General features: G+C 43.5%; 1 protein-coding gene across 5 annotated transcripts in view; it reads left to right on the forward strand.

Moving 5' to 3' along the window:
* Window positions 1-16,738, forward strand: part of LOC117550154 (ryanodine receptor 3-like) — a 148,992-nt gene that overhangs the window by 45,045 nt on the left and 87,209 nt on the right. For all 5 annotated transcript variants that reach the window (XM_034222497.1, XM_034222498.1, XM_034222500.1 and 2 more), the window contains 11 exons: window positions 6,336-6,435; window positions 7,325-7,418; window positions 8,268-8,342; window positions 8,904-9,060; window positions 9,673-9,837; window positions 10,219-10,340; window positions 11,204-11,384; window positions 12,396-12,531; window positions 14,033-14,128; window positions 14,430-14,548; window positions 15,973-16,106. In XM_034222497.1, the coding sequence (XP_034078388.1) occupies window positions 6,336-6,435; window positions 7,325-7,418; window positions 8,268-8,342; window positions 8,904-9,060; window positions 9,673-9,837; window positions 10,219-10,340; window positions 11,204-11,384; window positions 12,396-12,531; window positions 14,033-14,128; window positions 14,430-14,548; window positions 15,973-16,106 (1,379 nt within the window). The remainder of the gene's footprint in view (window positions 1-6,335; window positions 6,436-7,324; window positions 7,419-8,267; window positions 8,343-8,903; window positions 9,061-9,672; window positions 9,838-10,218; window positions 10,341-11,203; window positions 11,385-12,395; window positions 12,532-14,032; window positions 14,129-14,429; window positions 14,549-15,972; window positions 16,107-16,738) is intronic.

Below are 16,738 nucleotides of genomic sequence, written 5' to 3' on the forward strand. Positions count from 1 at the left end.
GACTGCAGGGAGGCGTAGCCAGAGATGAAGTCAGCTGACTGGCAATTCCACAGGCCACCTGAAACTAGATGTTGGATCTCAGTGGAGCATGTGGGATAGATGAGCGCAGGCCGGTTATAGCGATTAGGAGATACACGGGCCAGTGATAATTGCGAGAAGACACATGAACAGGAATGGAGAAAATACACATGATTATAACATGAGGGGCTAGAAAATTAAAGAAAAGAGAAATGAGACACCAGCGGTAATTAGCTGAATCAGAGTAGGATTTGCCTCCTCTTTGCCTCCCTTGTGACTCCCGCAGGATTCCAATGTCTTTGTCAGTCTTACTCCCGCAGGACTCCAATGTCTTTGTCAGTCTTCGGCTGTCTGACGCTAAAGCTGACGCTCCAGGAAAGAGCTACCTAAAATGGACGCCTGATTGCTGAGTTCTCACAGCTGTGGGGCCACACCCCTCTAATTAGTTAACTCTCTACAGCTGATGGGCGACAGCAGACTGGCCCTGCCTATATTGTAATGCGGGCTTGAGTGCCCCTACTGAGACCTGTGTAACAGGTTTCGCTTGAGCAGATCTGAGATTTAAAATCTCTCAAAAGCGCCGTTTTAGCTACAATAACTACAGAACAATTATACAGAGTAGAATAAATGAAACAGAGAAGTCTAATTAAACAAGAATATAACTTACAGTGGTTGCTGCGTCAATAGGTAGTGTCGTCACCCGGTCTATGCACACTGAGTTCATCAGATTTTAAATGCGGTATTTAAATGCTTTTTTAGCTGAAAGATGACTAAGTCACGCTGTTGTATTTCACGCAATCAGCAGACTGGCCCTGCCTATATTGTAATGCAGGCTTGAGTGCCCCTACTGAGACCTGTGTAACAGGTTTCGCTTGAGCAGATCTGAGATTTAAAATCTCAGTAGTAACTGTGGCCGGTGCCTAAAAGTGTCAGCCAAACGGCTGCCCACTAGATAATATAATATTGGGAGGATAAAATCCTCCTTAATGGCCACACATGCAGAGCACACAGCACACAGTGAAGATTGTTCTCTGCATATCGTCCTAGTGCTAGGAGTCTAGTACTAGGAGCAGTAAATACAACGATATAGCGCTACTGCAACCATACCATGCGTTTACCGGGAGCGGGAGCGAGAGCACTGCCCTCACCGGCTGAGTTAAATAATGAAGCTTAACAGTACATGCAAGGTGTTAGCCAAGCGGCTGCTGCTAACAATCAAGCAACCAAGTCAGAACACAATGTTAAGACCAGATAATTAGCTTCTAAGAAAGAGAACAGCCCGCATAGAACCGTAGGCCATGGTTATAGTAGTAACCGCACATGCAGAGCACACAGCACCCGCAGTGAAGATGTTCTCTGCATATCTAATAAAAAATGTAATGCATTATTATTAGGGCCGGGACTCGATTAAAAAAATTAATCTAATTAATTAAAGGCTTTGTAATTAATTAATCGAAATTAATCGCATTTTTAATCACATAAATATTTGACCTGAGAACAGTGAGAAGCAATTTTTTTCACATGGATTTTAGTATACCATTAGGCGCATTCACACCGCAGTACTTTTCCCACAAAGGTTCATGAGAACTTAGTTCATGAGAACTCTTTGAACCTGGGGGTGGATTAGGCAAATGAAGCCGCTGACGTCACTTCTTCTTCTTCTTCTGCTTTGGGTTTACTGGCAGGCCACAAACTACTTCACGGCGTATACTGCCGCCCAAAGTCCCCAGCCGGAAGTCCCCGGAGTTGGGGACTGGCTTCAGTAGAAGCTGCTGGGACTCCCAGCAGCTTCTACTGAAGCCTTCCGAGTAAATCGCCAGAACGCCGACACCTCCTCATCTCCACCGCTCCCATGTTTTATTTTGTGTTGCCATAAGTTAGTCTCTCTGCGTTTCTGCGCTGGGATAATGCTAATGCTAATAATGCTAATGCGAGGATAATAAAATGGCGGCTTCACAAAACTTTTTGGGAGTTTTACGGGGCGTGGTTTGCAATCCGCCCAGCCAATCAGAAATACAGCTCTTTTCTCACAAGAGAGCCGTACGAAAGTCCCTGCTCTCTAGCAGCTCTCTGCTCTCTAGCAGGGACTTTCGTGGGGGTAAAAAGGTTCTCATGAACTAATTTTAGTACCGGCTCTTTTTGGTGTGAACGCGATTAAAAGAGGCTAACGTCCACGCTAGCTTCCACGCTAGCTGCTATATGTTTTTGCACTGAGGTGATAATTGAGGCTTGATGTGCTGCGGTGATATGCGAATTCCTTTTTGCATAATTTGCACACAACCGTGCTCTTATCGACGCTTTCATCCGTCCGTTTTTTAAAACAACATTTCCCACAGTTGTTCACTGTGGTTTGTTGTTGTCTGAAGTCATGAACGTTAGTTTTGGTGCTCCAGTATAATCGGTACGCCTGAAACTCATCCAGTGAGAAACGTTCCGCGGTGCAAAAATAAGTGCGATTAAAACGCGTTAATTTTTGTGTAATTAATGAATCTTAATTAACGCGTTAAAGTCCCGGCCCTAATTATTATTATTATTATTATATCATCCTAGTGCTAGGAGTCTAGTACTAGGAGCAGTAATACAACGATCTAGCGCTACTGCAATCAAACCCTATGTTACCGGGAGCGGGAGCACTGCCCTCACCGGCTGAGTTAATAGTTAAGCTCAACAACAAGGTGTTAGCCAAGGGAGTAGCATGAAGCTGCAGCGTCGGAGACAGCAGTTACAGGACTGCACTTGTAGAACCGCACACACAGGTCCGACGGAGCACGTCACGGCGGCACGTGACGGAGCACGTTCACATGAACGCCTGAAGCCCCTCAATGCAGTGCGCAATCTAACCCTTCCCTTCCCCCCATCCTAACCAGCGACGTGCAGTCAGGGGAGGCAGGGCCTCACCTGTCATACTCATAGACTGGCCATACTACAATGTAACGGAAAAACAACTAAAGAAAAACTAAATAGTAATAATAATAAAATGTCTCCACTGATCTGTGTTGTAAATGTGATTTATGTATGATTCCAATCGCTTTTTATAGTAAAAATCAGCAAATTTGCCGAGCTCCGCTACAACTACATGGGAGCGATGAGGAGTGAGGCAGGGACGAGCTCTGCCTCACGTAAACCCACAGTAACTTGCTGGAGCGCGGGCACTAATTTAGCGCGGGCACTTATTTTGTGAGCGCGCTCAAGCCAGTTACTGTGTGGTAAGGTGAGGCACAGATGAGCTCTGCCTCACCTCAAAATGCGTCACCTCACAGAAACTGGCTGGAAAGCGGGCACTAAGCGCATGCCTGTTACCATCTCACTGTAGGTCACCAATGTAATGTTTGTAGATCCCTTTATTACATTTATCCTCGCCATCCATAGTCTCTAAATAACTTATTTCACATATGATATTTAGGCTCGCCGTACAACGGCAATGAAAAAAGCACCAGGGGAGGCAGCCATAACCTCTGCCGCACTGAAGGGGGCGCACGTGAGCCCACAGGTCCTTGTTGCTACTGTTATTCTACGCAGAGACGGTATAGACGTGAACAACAAACTAGACTTTTGAAACTAGAGGAAGATAAGGAGGACTTTTACAAAAAAGTAATAGAGATTGTTGTCCAGAAGGATAGCATGGACTTCATCTTCAAGTCAAGGTAAGACCACATTGGTAATGAAAATTGGTTCTTACTAAGAAAGAACAATCCAATATTTAGATTGTGGGTATCCTTTTGTTGAACGGTCTGTTTAAAATGAATCGAAACATCAGACCAAAAAAGCTTTTGAAAATAACAGAATATTTCGATTAAGGTCAGAATATAATATTTGTAAATCTGACTCTGAAAGACACACCAGCCATGAACCTCACCGTCACTGATCCTAACCACTCCCTACCTTTTTACCTAATCCTAATCTTCCTTCCTCCCTCCCAAACCTCAATGTTTCAATGTTGATATGACGTAATTTAAATTAAATACAGGGTTTTAATTTAAAGCAGTTTTATTCTGAAAAACCCGGAAGTTCACACTAACTATTAACTTAACACTTTTATTCTGAAGATTCTTCATTTCCGGTTAGCATTAGCATGTGGCTAACGTTTTGAAAACCGTGAATTGATGGTGAAATGACATGTGATGTTGTACACTAAACACACTGGGATTAACACTCATTTATTGACGTTGGAATAACATTTTATCAGAATTATTTATATATATATTAATAATATAAGATATAATATGTTACTTTATATATACAGTCTATGGTAAGTACACAACACAATACGCAAAACAACTAGGGTCGTGGGAGTGCGGTCCTGAGAGTGCGGTCCTGAGAGTGCAGCCTCCGACGCTGCAGCTTCATACTATTGAGCCAAGCGGCTGCTGCTAACAATCAAGCGACCAAGTCAGAACACAAATGTTAAGACCAGATAATAGCTTCTAAGAAATAGAAAGTACTTACCTTACTCTCTGCATCTAAACGAAAAACGGGTTTAAAGTATGACACTCTGGGCTTTCCATAGTAAATTGAATGAGGGACACAGCCAAAGCTGGGACTCAAATGCTAATGATAGCTCGGGCACAACGCCACAAGCAGAACTTTCAAAAGAGCATAACTTTTATGGGAGAGGAAGCGGGAACACTGTCGTCACCAGAAAGTCTAAGCCAAACCAAAAATAAGACAGCAATCAGGACAATTTGGCTGGGAGAGGGTGCGGGGACACAGCCATCACCAGCAACAAGCTGACACAAACCTGTCTGTCGAGGCTCTGCACACATCGCACAGCCGGCCACAGCTCCTGGAGGACGCGTTAACGACCCGTAGCTCCGACTGTCAGTCGCGAAGCTGCACGCGGCCAGCTGCTTGCAGAGAAATCCCTCAGATCCAGATTCCAAGAATGCAGGGTTGTTGGTTGTTCCTAGAGTCTCTAAAAGTACAATGGGAGCCAGAGCCTTTTCTTATCAAGCTCCACATTTGTGGAATCAGCTTCCAGTTTGTGTTCGGGCGGCAGACACCCTATCCGTTTTTAAGAGTGCGCTTAAGACCTTCCTTTTTGATAAAGCTTATAGTTAGGGCTGATTAGATTCAGCCCCTAGTTTTGCTGATATAGGCTTAGTTTGTCGGGGGACATCTTACTTCTTCCTTCTCTCTGTCTATACCTGTGTACTCTCATGTTCCGATTAACCCAGCTTCCCCAAATGTCTTTCTTTTTGGTGTCTATATACGCCGGGATCCGGAGTCATGGATGATCCTGCGCTCCTCTGTCCTGGATCTTGAGTCGTGGCTGTGGTCCTGGATCATAGGTCCTGGATGGATATCCTCGTGGATTCATCTTCCTATTATACACACATGCATTTCCAAACATTTGGACTACCTATGTTGCAAATGTATTATCTTTTCAATTTACACACGGCATCTATTGCACGTCTGTCCGTCCTGGGAGAGGGATCCCTCCTCTGTTGCTCTCCCTGAGGTTTCTCCCATTTTTCCCTTTAAACTGTGGGTTTTCTTCGGAAGTTTTTCCTTGTACGATGTGAGGGTCTAAGGACAGAGGGTGTCGTATTGTCATACTGATATTTTGTACAAACTGTAAAGTCCACTGAGACAAATGTAACATTTGTGATATTGGGCTATATAAATAAACATTGATTGATTGATTGAGATCAAACGTTCAAACCTGAACGCTGTAGGCTACAAAAATGTAGCCACGGTACCCTGGCGCAGCGAGAAGATTAAAGGAACAGATCCTCTGACGACACCGGCTGATATAGCCGGTGTCACGTGGGTCACAGGTGACTTTGTTGTTATTAGTACTCGAGCTGCGCATGCGCGCGATGGACATATCCAGTGCTTAAAGCACCGCCTCTGGCGGTCAGTACTAGGGACGAAATAGAACCCCAAACACTCAAGTCATCTGTCTGTCATGTTTTATGCTTCCCTCAACACTCGATGATAAACTGGAGTTTTTATCTGGATCAATGATTACAGAGAGTTTCAAACTTTAGCTGAACCCTGCGTCAATATCAACATTACATTTAATGTCAAACTCAGTGTCAATCTCCCTTACATTTAGTGTATAACCCACAACTGTTTTGGGTTATCCAATAGAGATTTATCTTAAAAACATTTTGTTGTTGTTGTTGTTGTTGGTATTATTGTACAAAATAATTGATGATGTAGAACAGAGAAGTAAAACCAGGCAATTAAAAATGAAAACTTCCTTCCATCTTTCCCAACAGACTGTCTTTGACAGTTTGACACATGTCCCTTCAACAGCGTTGATGTAGGCAAATATGTAAATGCTTCTTCTAATTGATTCTTCTTTCCTGCAGCACTTATCCATCTCCAACGGCAACATCCAGGTGGATGCTTCCTTCATGCAAACCCTCTGGAACGTCCATCCCATCTGCTCCGGCAGCAACATAGAAGAAGGTAGAGACTTCACACTGAACCCCAGCTTTCATAAGTTGTCACTACTTTCTCTATGATTCTGTTGTGATTTATGATGATATACATTGAACATATGGAAGGAAAAAAATATACACTTACAGTAAAAAAAAAAGCAGGTGTAGGCTGTCAGATTAATGTCAATTATATATCTAAAGATGGGGTGCTACGAAGCATCTCGTTAGATATATTCGGAAAATAGATAATGTAGAAATGTGGCTGTGACCATATTCCTTGTTGTTGAAGAACTCCATTTTATGTTAGAATGACAAATGTTTTCCATAACCGCATCTGCTTGGATTGCTTTATTGAAAAGTACGCTAAAATGCAAAATTGCGTTTTGTAATCTGCTGTTGTGCTTGAGATGCAAGGTCTGTCTAGATTGCATCTATGAGATGACAAGCAATCAAAGTGCAGGCAAAATCAGGAACAAAAATGTCCGTCGTGTTCTTCTTCTTCTTCTTCTTCTTCTTCTTCTTCTTCTTCTTCTTCTTCTTCTTCTTCTTCTTCTCTTCTTCTTCTTCTTCTTCTTCTTCTTCTTCTTCTTCTTCTTCTTCTTCTTCTTCTTCTTCTTCTTCTTCTTCTTCAATTTTCCTACTCTTCCAGTTTAACATTTCACTTTCAAGTTTTCAACAAAGTCATTGCAATGCTTTTGAGCTGTATCATTTAACTTTTCTACATTTCTCCACTAAGTTCAGCAACACACTTACTTGGTTTCTGTAGCTAAAAGCAGAGACCATTCAACTATTAAAATATTCAGCTTTTTCTGCATTTTCAGCTAAATTCAGCCATAAATGTTCACAGTTTACAGCATTCACACGCATTTTCATCAGGAAATGCATTTTCTAGTTATCTTTCCTTTCTCCTGCATTAGGCTACCTACTGGGTGGTCATGTGATGCGGTTGTTCCATGGACATGACGAAGTGGTGGCCATCCCAGGATCAGACCAGAGTGAAGAGCAGCAGAGGTGGGAACGCGTTGACCCGACTGAATTACACCGCATCATTAGGGGTCACCATTAAGTGATGGCAAAGCAGTTATGTGGCACGAGAGAAGTTAAATGACCGGCGAGTTACCTATAGCCCCTCAGCTGCCACCTCGCTTGATAAAAACGCCTCTGACCAGCATGACACTAAGGCTCTCCGGGGAGCCAAAATGGCTGCTGAGTTATTTTTATCTACAGTATAGCGGCTTGGTGCCAACATAGATAAAGTGGGGTGCAGAAAAAATGGCACGTTGGGCTCAAAGTGGGTCAAAACAGCGTCAAGGTTCATTCACACTCAGCCAGGTGCCAGGAGAAGTGTGTGTTTTCACAGGCACAAACACACACACACATGGTGTCTATTTTTAGAACAGAGCGAGGTAAACGCGGAGGCGGGATTTGACATAATTTTCCCACTTTGGCTTGTCTCCTAGTGTTGTCCTTGAAATTCAGCAAAGGGAGCAAGCTGTTTTGAGGTCTTACACATTTCTGGGGTAGATCAAACACACTCCAAGCTGTCAGCGGGGGGGTGATGAGCGATTTATTTTATCTCTGGGCCCAGTCACCCGTATCTCTGATAGACAGTGTAGCTGTGAGTTATCAGGGCGCACACGTCTCTGTTTGAAGGATGTGAAGCTGCGGTGGGCAGAGTAAATACAGCCAGTGTGTATGTGTACATAACACATCCTCCCAGTGAATATCAGCTTGACGAATGAGGGTAAAAACAAGGTGCTGCTAAGCCAGTATGAATGACCTTGACAGTTTAATTGGTGGCTAGACATTTTATAGCATCCACAGACAGACAACCCACTCATGCTTGTCTGGCATCCCCAGGATAGTCAACTATGAGACGGGTAAAGCCGGAGCCAAGGCCAGATCCTTGTGGAGGCTGGAGCCGCTCCGAATCAGGTGGGTAGTGTTCCTCGCATGATCTGTTATCTATTTCCTTGCTTCCTCTTTATCTATATCTATTTTTTTCCTCCATCCCACCTGTTCCTTTGTATTTCCTCTTTCTCCTTTTTTCTTTCTACACCCCTTTGTCCTTTTCTCCCTCTCCCCACCTATGATTTAATGCTGCACTGTGGCCTCTGTCTCTTTATTCTTCTGTCCCCCTCTTTCTTTCTCTTCCTTTCTTTCTCTCCCTTTTCTCTGTCAAGTCTTTGATCCGGGCTATTTTACAGCCTCCCAGGGAAACAGCCTTTTCCTTTTTAAATTCTGTGCCAAATGTGATATCTGTCAAATGTACCCTGTTTTGTTTGCACTCCCTGAACAGAAACAAAGTGCACAATTACAGAAATGTTTTCAGTTATTTGCTAATTATTTTACCTCAGGGCAGGCTAGATAATTAACAGCTATCAGCAATGTTTGGATCATCTCATTAGCAAATATTAGGCTTTCAGGGCTTAGGAAATACAACCCTTTTTTCTCCTTGTATTTTTGCATTTAAACGTGTGGTTGTGACCTTGGCAGCTGGAGCGGGAGCCACATCCGCTGGGGCCAGCCCTTCAGACTGCGGCACCTGACTACCGGTCACTACCTGGCCCTGACGGACGATCGGGGGTTGGTGCTGCAGGACCGGGAGAGGTCCGACACCATCGCCACCGCCTACTGTTTCAGAGCCTCTAAGGTTAGGACACTCATCATGTATTCACTCGATTCCCCGCTATTCTTCAAGGTGACCTGTGTCACATGGGATCAACCACACAATTCCTCATTAAACACCACTGAAAAAGGAATCACAGAGGCTCACCTCTAAACCTTTACAAATGAACCGCCCACTCCCCCTTGGAATGGAAAATCACCATTTTTCTAAGGACGATGAAGATTACAAGAATTATTGGACCGGTGAGAATCTACACCATTGAGGTTAATTTAGCTGAACTTAACGAAGCATCCTTTTAGCCTGACTCTGTGTAATGGGAGTCCATATATGGCCAGTGATTTTGAGCCATTTAGTAACCCTTCCAATGTGTATTTAAAGCAGAATATAAGTGCAGTCATTTATCATTGAAGACCTCATGTCGATAATGGGTTGCAGTTATATCTGAACCTAGCAAAAATAATAAAATAACTCCACTTTTACATACAAAACGGCAGTTGCAGTTGACATTTGGTTGGTCGGTGATGACTAACATTCATGCAGTGTGTCAGAATGTGCACATGTTTTGTATTGTGCCAGCACACATATTAGATCCACACTGACAGCTTTGACGTTTTCATTTTCTCCTCCCCTGTGCAGGAGAAGCTGGAGCAGAGTCCCAAGCGGGACATCGACGGGATGGGAGTGGCGGAGATTAAATACGGGGACTCGCTCTGCTTCATCATGCACGTGGCCACGGGACTCTGGCTCTCCTACCAGGCACCTGATGTCAAATCCGCCCGTCTGGGTCCCCTCAAGAGACGAGTGAGTGGAGACAAACACAAGCACACACTGCTCTGTCTTTAATTGCACAGCATATAACAAAAAACAAACAGAATAAATACATAAACAACATTCCTTGCAGCTTATCATTATTCTGAGGGTTATGGGTTAGATTATTGTCTACTAGTTCGCCTTTTCCCTTGGCTATTGTGGCAGTAGAGAGAGAGCTGTGCGATAATGTTGTCCACTATTTAAATAGGGCCAGATAGCCTGTAGTGTCAGCACCTGTGATCCAGACATTGTGGCTCAGTGCAGGCTGGACACTTTCTCTCCATTAAAAGGCTTCCTCTTCCTTTTTTGGTCCCCCCCCTCCTATCCTCCCTCCCCTCTTCCCTGTCTCACACTCTTTCTCCTCCTCTCAAGGCGTGCCTACATTCTGAAGGTCACATGGATGACGGGCTGACCTTGCAGCGCTGTCAACACGAGGAGTCTCGTGCCGCACGGATCATCCGCAACACCACTTTACTCTTCAAGCGATTCATCAGGTGTGCCAAACGCTGCACCGCTGTTCCTCACTAATGCGCACATGATCGCACAAATTGCCCAATTAAACCAAATTACATTCCACATTTGTCTTGAGCCACTTTATTAGGGTAATCTGCAAAATGTCCTTTCGTTTTTACACGTTGCATTAGCGCCCCACTGATGATGCTAGAGCATAATTAATAGAGATGATAAAACAATCAGTTTACAGATGAATCCTCAAATCCAGCCATCTCAAAGCCCCGCAGACTCTCACACAGTCCACACAAAAGTGATGTAACGTCCTTCCAGATTGTGAACTCACCCAGTGGGGAGTTAAGCTTTGACTGAGTGGGGTGCCAAAGCCCCAGACAGCTCACTCACTGGTGCAGACACACGTTTCCAAAAGACAAACTTTGCAGCAGCGTCACCGCTACGCACTGCCAGCTGTGAGAAAAGAAGCTGTGGAGCACGTCAGTGGATGCTTCCAGTGCCCTTATTTGTTATCAATAGTCCTCGCTGTCCCCTGGGCCGGGCTCGCTGGGCACTCAATGGCGGGAACATGTGAGAGTCTGTCAGCCTCCCCCGCAGGGCGCCTGTGACACATACATCTCTGCACCCCCCTCCCACACGAACGACAGGAGCTATTTTTAGCAGGCCAGCGGAAATCAGCATTTCAGCATGGATGAACCTGTGGGCTAAACATTGTGTTAGTCATCACAGCCTCTCCGGGAGTCTGCTCAGCCTTCCAATTAGAGCGTAATCACCGGGATGTTATTTTATTTGTGATGAATGGGAGTGTTTTGTTAATTATACATGCTGTGGTCATAATTGAATGAGGGGTCATTTGTGATGTGTTACTGTTCCCTCTCTTTCTCTTTCCCAGAGACCTGGATTGTCTGGGTGTTAAGAATAGGATACTGGTCGCACTACCTGTAGAGGAGGTCCTCCAAACCCTCAATGACCTCATCACCTACTTCCAGCTCCCCGACGTCGAGCTGGAGCACGAAGAGAGGCAGATCAAGCTACGCTCGCTCAAGAACCGGCAGAACCTATTCAAACAGGAAGTGAGTTTCATCGTAAAGGAAAGCACAGCAAACCAACAGGCCATGAAATATCAATTAATAACACAGGGAGCGATTCTGCAGAGCCGCATAACAATTGAAAGCCCTCTGGGGGGGAAAGAGTTTGACTTGTGATGGAGGCAAATGTACTAAGTGACTGCACACATGAGTGAGCTGAGAGCAGTGGCAAAGTTGCAGGAGATTGAGTATGTGAAAAGGCTAAAGCAATGGATTCTTTGTGGTGTGTTTCAATGCCATCTCGGAGCTAAAGGCATTGCATTTGAGGGTGTCAGCAGTTTTGGTGTTATACGTTTTCCCGAGGCTGGCACAAGAGCACTGAAGCTTTCTGCTAAACCTCTGGGAACTAAATTGCTTTCATCAATTATGACATGTCAGCCTTACTGAGGGGGCCTATAATGTCAACTATCCATTCACCCCTAAACACGTATAGGCTGCAACATGTCATATCAATGAGCTAACATGCATAGATACAAAATATATATACACTTTATGTGGTTCCAATATTTGCAAATAATGCATATGTTAGCAATTCATCCATCATATGTTCTCTGTTTCTTCTGTCTTTCTATGATAATAAACCAAAACAGCCCATCTCTGTCCCACCCCTAATATTTTACATTAAGGAGGCACATTTTTTCCGGCTGACTCATGGTATTTCCCTGGCATTATAAATCATCCACAATTTCCATTTTGTCTTTTTACGGCGCCCATTTAGCATATCTGATCACTATAGATATTTCTCTGTAGTATAAATCACCATGACACAGCCACAATGGGACAAGAGAGAGCCCCAGGGCTGCGTTCAGAAGGGTGGACTAATTGAACGCTGCAGAATAAGAGCTCACCAAATTAAGTTGCCACGCTAATGAAAGCTTTCTATTAAGAAGATATGCGTTTTATTGCTGTTGTCAGTGCGTTACATGCATGTATTTGAAATTCATGTTATATTCGCGTGGTTATGCTCATGTGATGGATCACTGTGCATTCCTGCAGGGCATGCTGACTCTGGTGTCCAACTGCATCGATCGACTAAATGTATACAACAGTGCCGCCCACTTCGGAGAGTGTGCGGGGTCAGAGGCCGGAGCAGCATGGAAAGACATTCTCAACCTGCTGTATGAGCTGCTGGGTAAGAAAACGGTCCAGCACACACAGCCACACATGTAGCCACACAAACGCTCGCATTTAAAACCGATCCCCTCCTGTAATCAATCACAGAGACGAGAGTCGTTGTTTGAAGATAAAGTGGCTGCAGGGGTGATAAAGAAGTGTGCTGACCTGGTATTTAACCAGCCGAAAGCAGGCGCCTCACAGCGGAGGATTACATTCGGAGGTTTCAGATTTAAAGAGGCCCTGTTAGGCTCTTTGGAGTTTTCCCTTGTCTGTAGTTTGTTATATAGGTTTTTGTGCATGTAAAAGGTCTACAAAAGCTAAAGGTTTCTCTCTTGCGCTTCTATTGGCTAGCGCTCCAAGACATTGTACATGATACGCTAATCAATCAAAGCAGACTGGGCTCTGGTTTTCGTCAGAGGGTGAAAAGACGTGATGCAGCACAGGCAGTATGAGAAAAATAAAGCGCTTTTTGAACATTAAAGCATGGAAACAGTTGAGGCATAAAAAGACAAATATGAAGCTGAACATGAGCATAATATATCCTCTTTCAGCTTAAAATGTACACTGATACGCAGCAGACACACCATAAATACTTAGTTCCATCAGTCACCACACATACTCACATTTTTGGGGAGAAGAAATTCACACATTAACACAAAAAGGTGTTTTTTTGTTGTTGTTTATCGGTACGCTGCTCTGTTGTATTTACTTGCTCTTGATGTGCTCTTTCTGTTCCCATAGCACGTCATCAGCCCTGCCTTTGCAAAATCATCAATGTAACCTCTTGCACTGCCAGCATATGCCCTGTCAGATATAGACGTATCTTACTAAAATGATCTGGCAGGGAAAAATATCCGTCTCTGTCTGAAATTCCTGCTGAGTCTGACCAATATAATGTTTGGCTGAAACAAGTCCATCACCAGTTGTTACATAAAGACGCCTTTGCAAGCAGGCATTATTTCTCTCGTGTCATGATATGGGTTACATTTGTTAAAAGAGAATTATGATGTTCTTTATGCAAAGTTTATCTTCCATCCTTACATGCTGAATCCCCTCTGCCATACACACGTGTCCTTCACACTCTTATTTACTTTGATGTCACCTCCTGGCTTATTTTAGTTTTCAAACCACGTCTCTTTCTTCCCCCCTTCCCTCCTTCACACGCCTGCCCTGGCGCAGCGCTAAGTGGATTTGGGATGCCTCCCTCCTTTCTTCCCTGTCTGTCTGCGTTGGATGACCCTGTCTTTTTTTCCCAGGATGAAATGTGGGTGTGTTTGTCCGCTTGTATGTCTTTTCTCTCCTTGTATCATTCCCTCCCTCTATCTTAAGCATCTTGAATGAATATCAATAAGGGTGTCAAAGCAGAACCTTCCTTGGCTCTAGGCGTTCATTTAAGGGGTCCACCTCTGGGTGACATTGTTTTTGCTATTCTACTGAAGGGCATCCATCAAATGGCTTTCAATAAAACCACAATTGTTTTACCTAAAACCCATGCAATCTTTCCTTGTACCCTGCAGCTGCGTTAATAAGAGGGAACAGGAACAACTGCACACAGTTCTCCAACAACTTGGACTGGCTGGTTAGCAAGCTGGAGAGACTGGAGTCTTCTTCAGGTATGATCATTATTATTCCAGTAAAACAGAATTTTCTGTCAGAGACATCACAGAGCTATCCAGTTCCTTTAATGGCAAAGCAGCGCTCCTCGACAGGGACACGAGTTTTAAAAGATGAGAAGGATGACACTGCTTGCCTTGAAATTATATAGGTACCTCTTTTAAATTAATGATAAAGAATGCACCAGCAGCTCTCCTTGTTAATCAATGCAGAGTGGATATCTCTTGGACGTGGGTCCTCTGGTGTGTCTTTATTTGTGTCTTTCCGCTGGTGCTAATTGATGAATTTGTGGACGTGCAGGCATCCTGGAAGTTCTGCACTGCATTCTAATTGAGAGCCCAGAGGCGCTCAACATCATCCAGAGAGGACACATCAAGTCCATCATATCACTGCTCTACAAGCACGGACGCAACCACAAGGTAAACAGCACGTTTTGGGTACTATTTCTGCAGAGATATAAAATAACAACACATCTGTGCTCTTTTTTTGTGTGTATAATATTTCTGTAACGTAATTGAGGTACAAGAAGAATAATTAATTAAAGTGGAAAATGAAGGTCTGGTGAAAATAAACCACAATAGCAAATTATATTGAGTTAATGCAACAATAAAACATGTTCTTAATGGAATAATTTTATATTTTGGCAAAAACATGTACGTTTTGTTTGCTGTCTTGCTGGGTCTAATTACAAGATGTATAACGTGCATGTAATTATGAAACTGAAGCCCCATCCATTAAGCTTGGAATGACTTGAAATGGATGGAAACAGCCATCCTGGCTCCGTCCAAAGGTAACATCCCCCCACCAGCTTTGCCGAAACATCTTCATACAGTCGAAGCTGGTTGCCTGGCAACAGCTCTTGACCAAGAAATGGTCCAGCACAAAACCCCTCTTGAATGGCTAATTTCTGTTGATACAACTCTAGGGGGCTAAACGCGCCAGGATTGCTGTTTCCTCATTCTGTAAAGCTAAAAAGCTAAGCTAACCGATCGCTGGTTTAGGCTAGATGTTTACTTTAACCCAAGAGGGTTATATCGATCTTCTAATTTAACTCTATGCAAGTAAACGATTAATTGTATCTTCAAATATGTCTAGCTTTTCTGCCAAATGATGCCAAAAAGTAACTTGATTGCTGTCAAAAACCTTCAGGCACGAAAGCTCACATCAACCATCAAGTGCCTATTTATCTTGCATCTAGCCATCTCCAGTTCTCTCCTCATTAGACTCAGCAAACGCTTCACTCGATGCACATTCATTTCCATAACAGTTCCCTTAGGGCCGTTCGTCACCATTTCTTGTCTTCATCAACTAATTCATCGTGCTCACCTTCTAGCAGCAGGCTAACTTCCATATTTAACAGAAGGTTCCTGGGGTTTAGTTGCAGTTTGTCCCTGTTACAAATGAATCAGTTTAACAGGAAAACAAGATCAGGAGCAAGGAGTCAGCTGGCCCGGATCATAAATTAGCTCAAGTCTATAATTTAGCTCTGCAAGCAGGAGAAAAAAGGGCCAATGATAAAGCATAGGTGCTCTGGCCTGTCGCCCTTGGCTGAGCTTCCCGCCTCATTTAATCCTACTCCTTTGTTAAACTAACATCAAAGAGATTTTATTGGACATGTTTTTGCCCCCAATAAGCATCTCTGAGTAATTACACAGCGGTTGCATGGTCTGTCCCTAGAGCTTGACAGTGAAGGGGACAGAGCTAATAAGTAACTTCTGGGAAGGGGTGGATTCATATCCAGAGCAAAATAAGATCATTGTGAAATATTTTTTGGGGAACTGTTGCTCTTCCTTTTTCATTGTAGCTTATTTCCCTCCTTGTTGCCGCCACTTTCCCGCTCTAGATTCTGGATGTGCTCTGCTCGCTATGTGTGTGTAACGGCGTAGCTGTGCGAACCAATCAGAACCTCATCTGCGATCACCTGCTGCCCAAGAGAGATCTGCTGCTGCAAACACAGCTGGTCAATGATGTCCAGAGGTAAGTCTCACCAAGTCTCTTTTTATCATGCTGAGGTTTTTGTGATTTAATAAATTGTATTGCACCAATAAAACTAAAGGAAATTGTAATTAGTAAAGACTTCGTAATAACAATATAAACAGGAACTCAAGTTCACCTAATATAACCTCAAAGTATAACATTTTAAGGGAACTGAGCGACATTGTAAGTATATTGTTCTATACATATTTCCTCTCCTAATATAATGGTATTCAAGCTGAATTTTTATATTTCCGTTCCATTTTGTAATTGAGGGTGCAATGGGATAACATAATTCAAGTGTCAGACTTGTCATAACGGGTAGTTTATTATCAAGCTAACTTTACTCTAACTCTACAGTTATACCAGGTAGTTACTGCGTGAAAATACAGTATACGTTATAATTAACGGGAAGTTTAAGTTCAATCTTACAAACCACCGCTGTATAATATAAATGCATCCACAAGCCAGAATCCCCAACCTCCTTGTTGTTGGTGTGTGTACATTACAAGCATTCCACTGGACTGTGTAACTGAGTGTTAAAGGAACACATCTAAACTACATGTCAAGCATAGATCATGTACCCTTAACAACATGGTCTGCATACTTTGATTCAGGATCATGCAGGCTCAAAC

Source organism: Gymnodraco acuticeps, unplaced genomic scaffold, assembly GCF_902827175.1.
Source record: "Gymnodraco acuticeps unplaced genomic scaffold, fGymAcu1.1, whole genome shotgun sequence".
Classification (NCBI taxonomy): Eukaryota; Metazoa; Chordata; class Actinopteri; order Perciformes; family Bathydraconidae; genus Gymnodraco; species Gymnodraco acuticeps.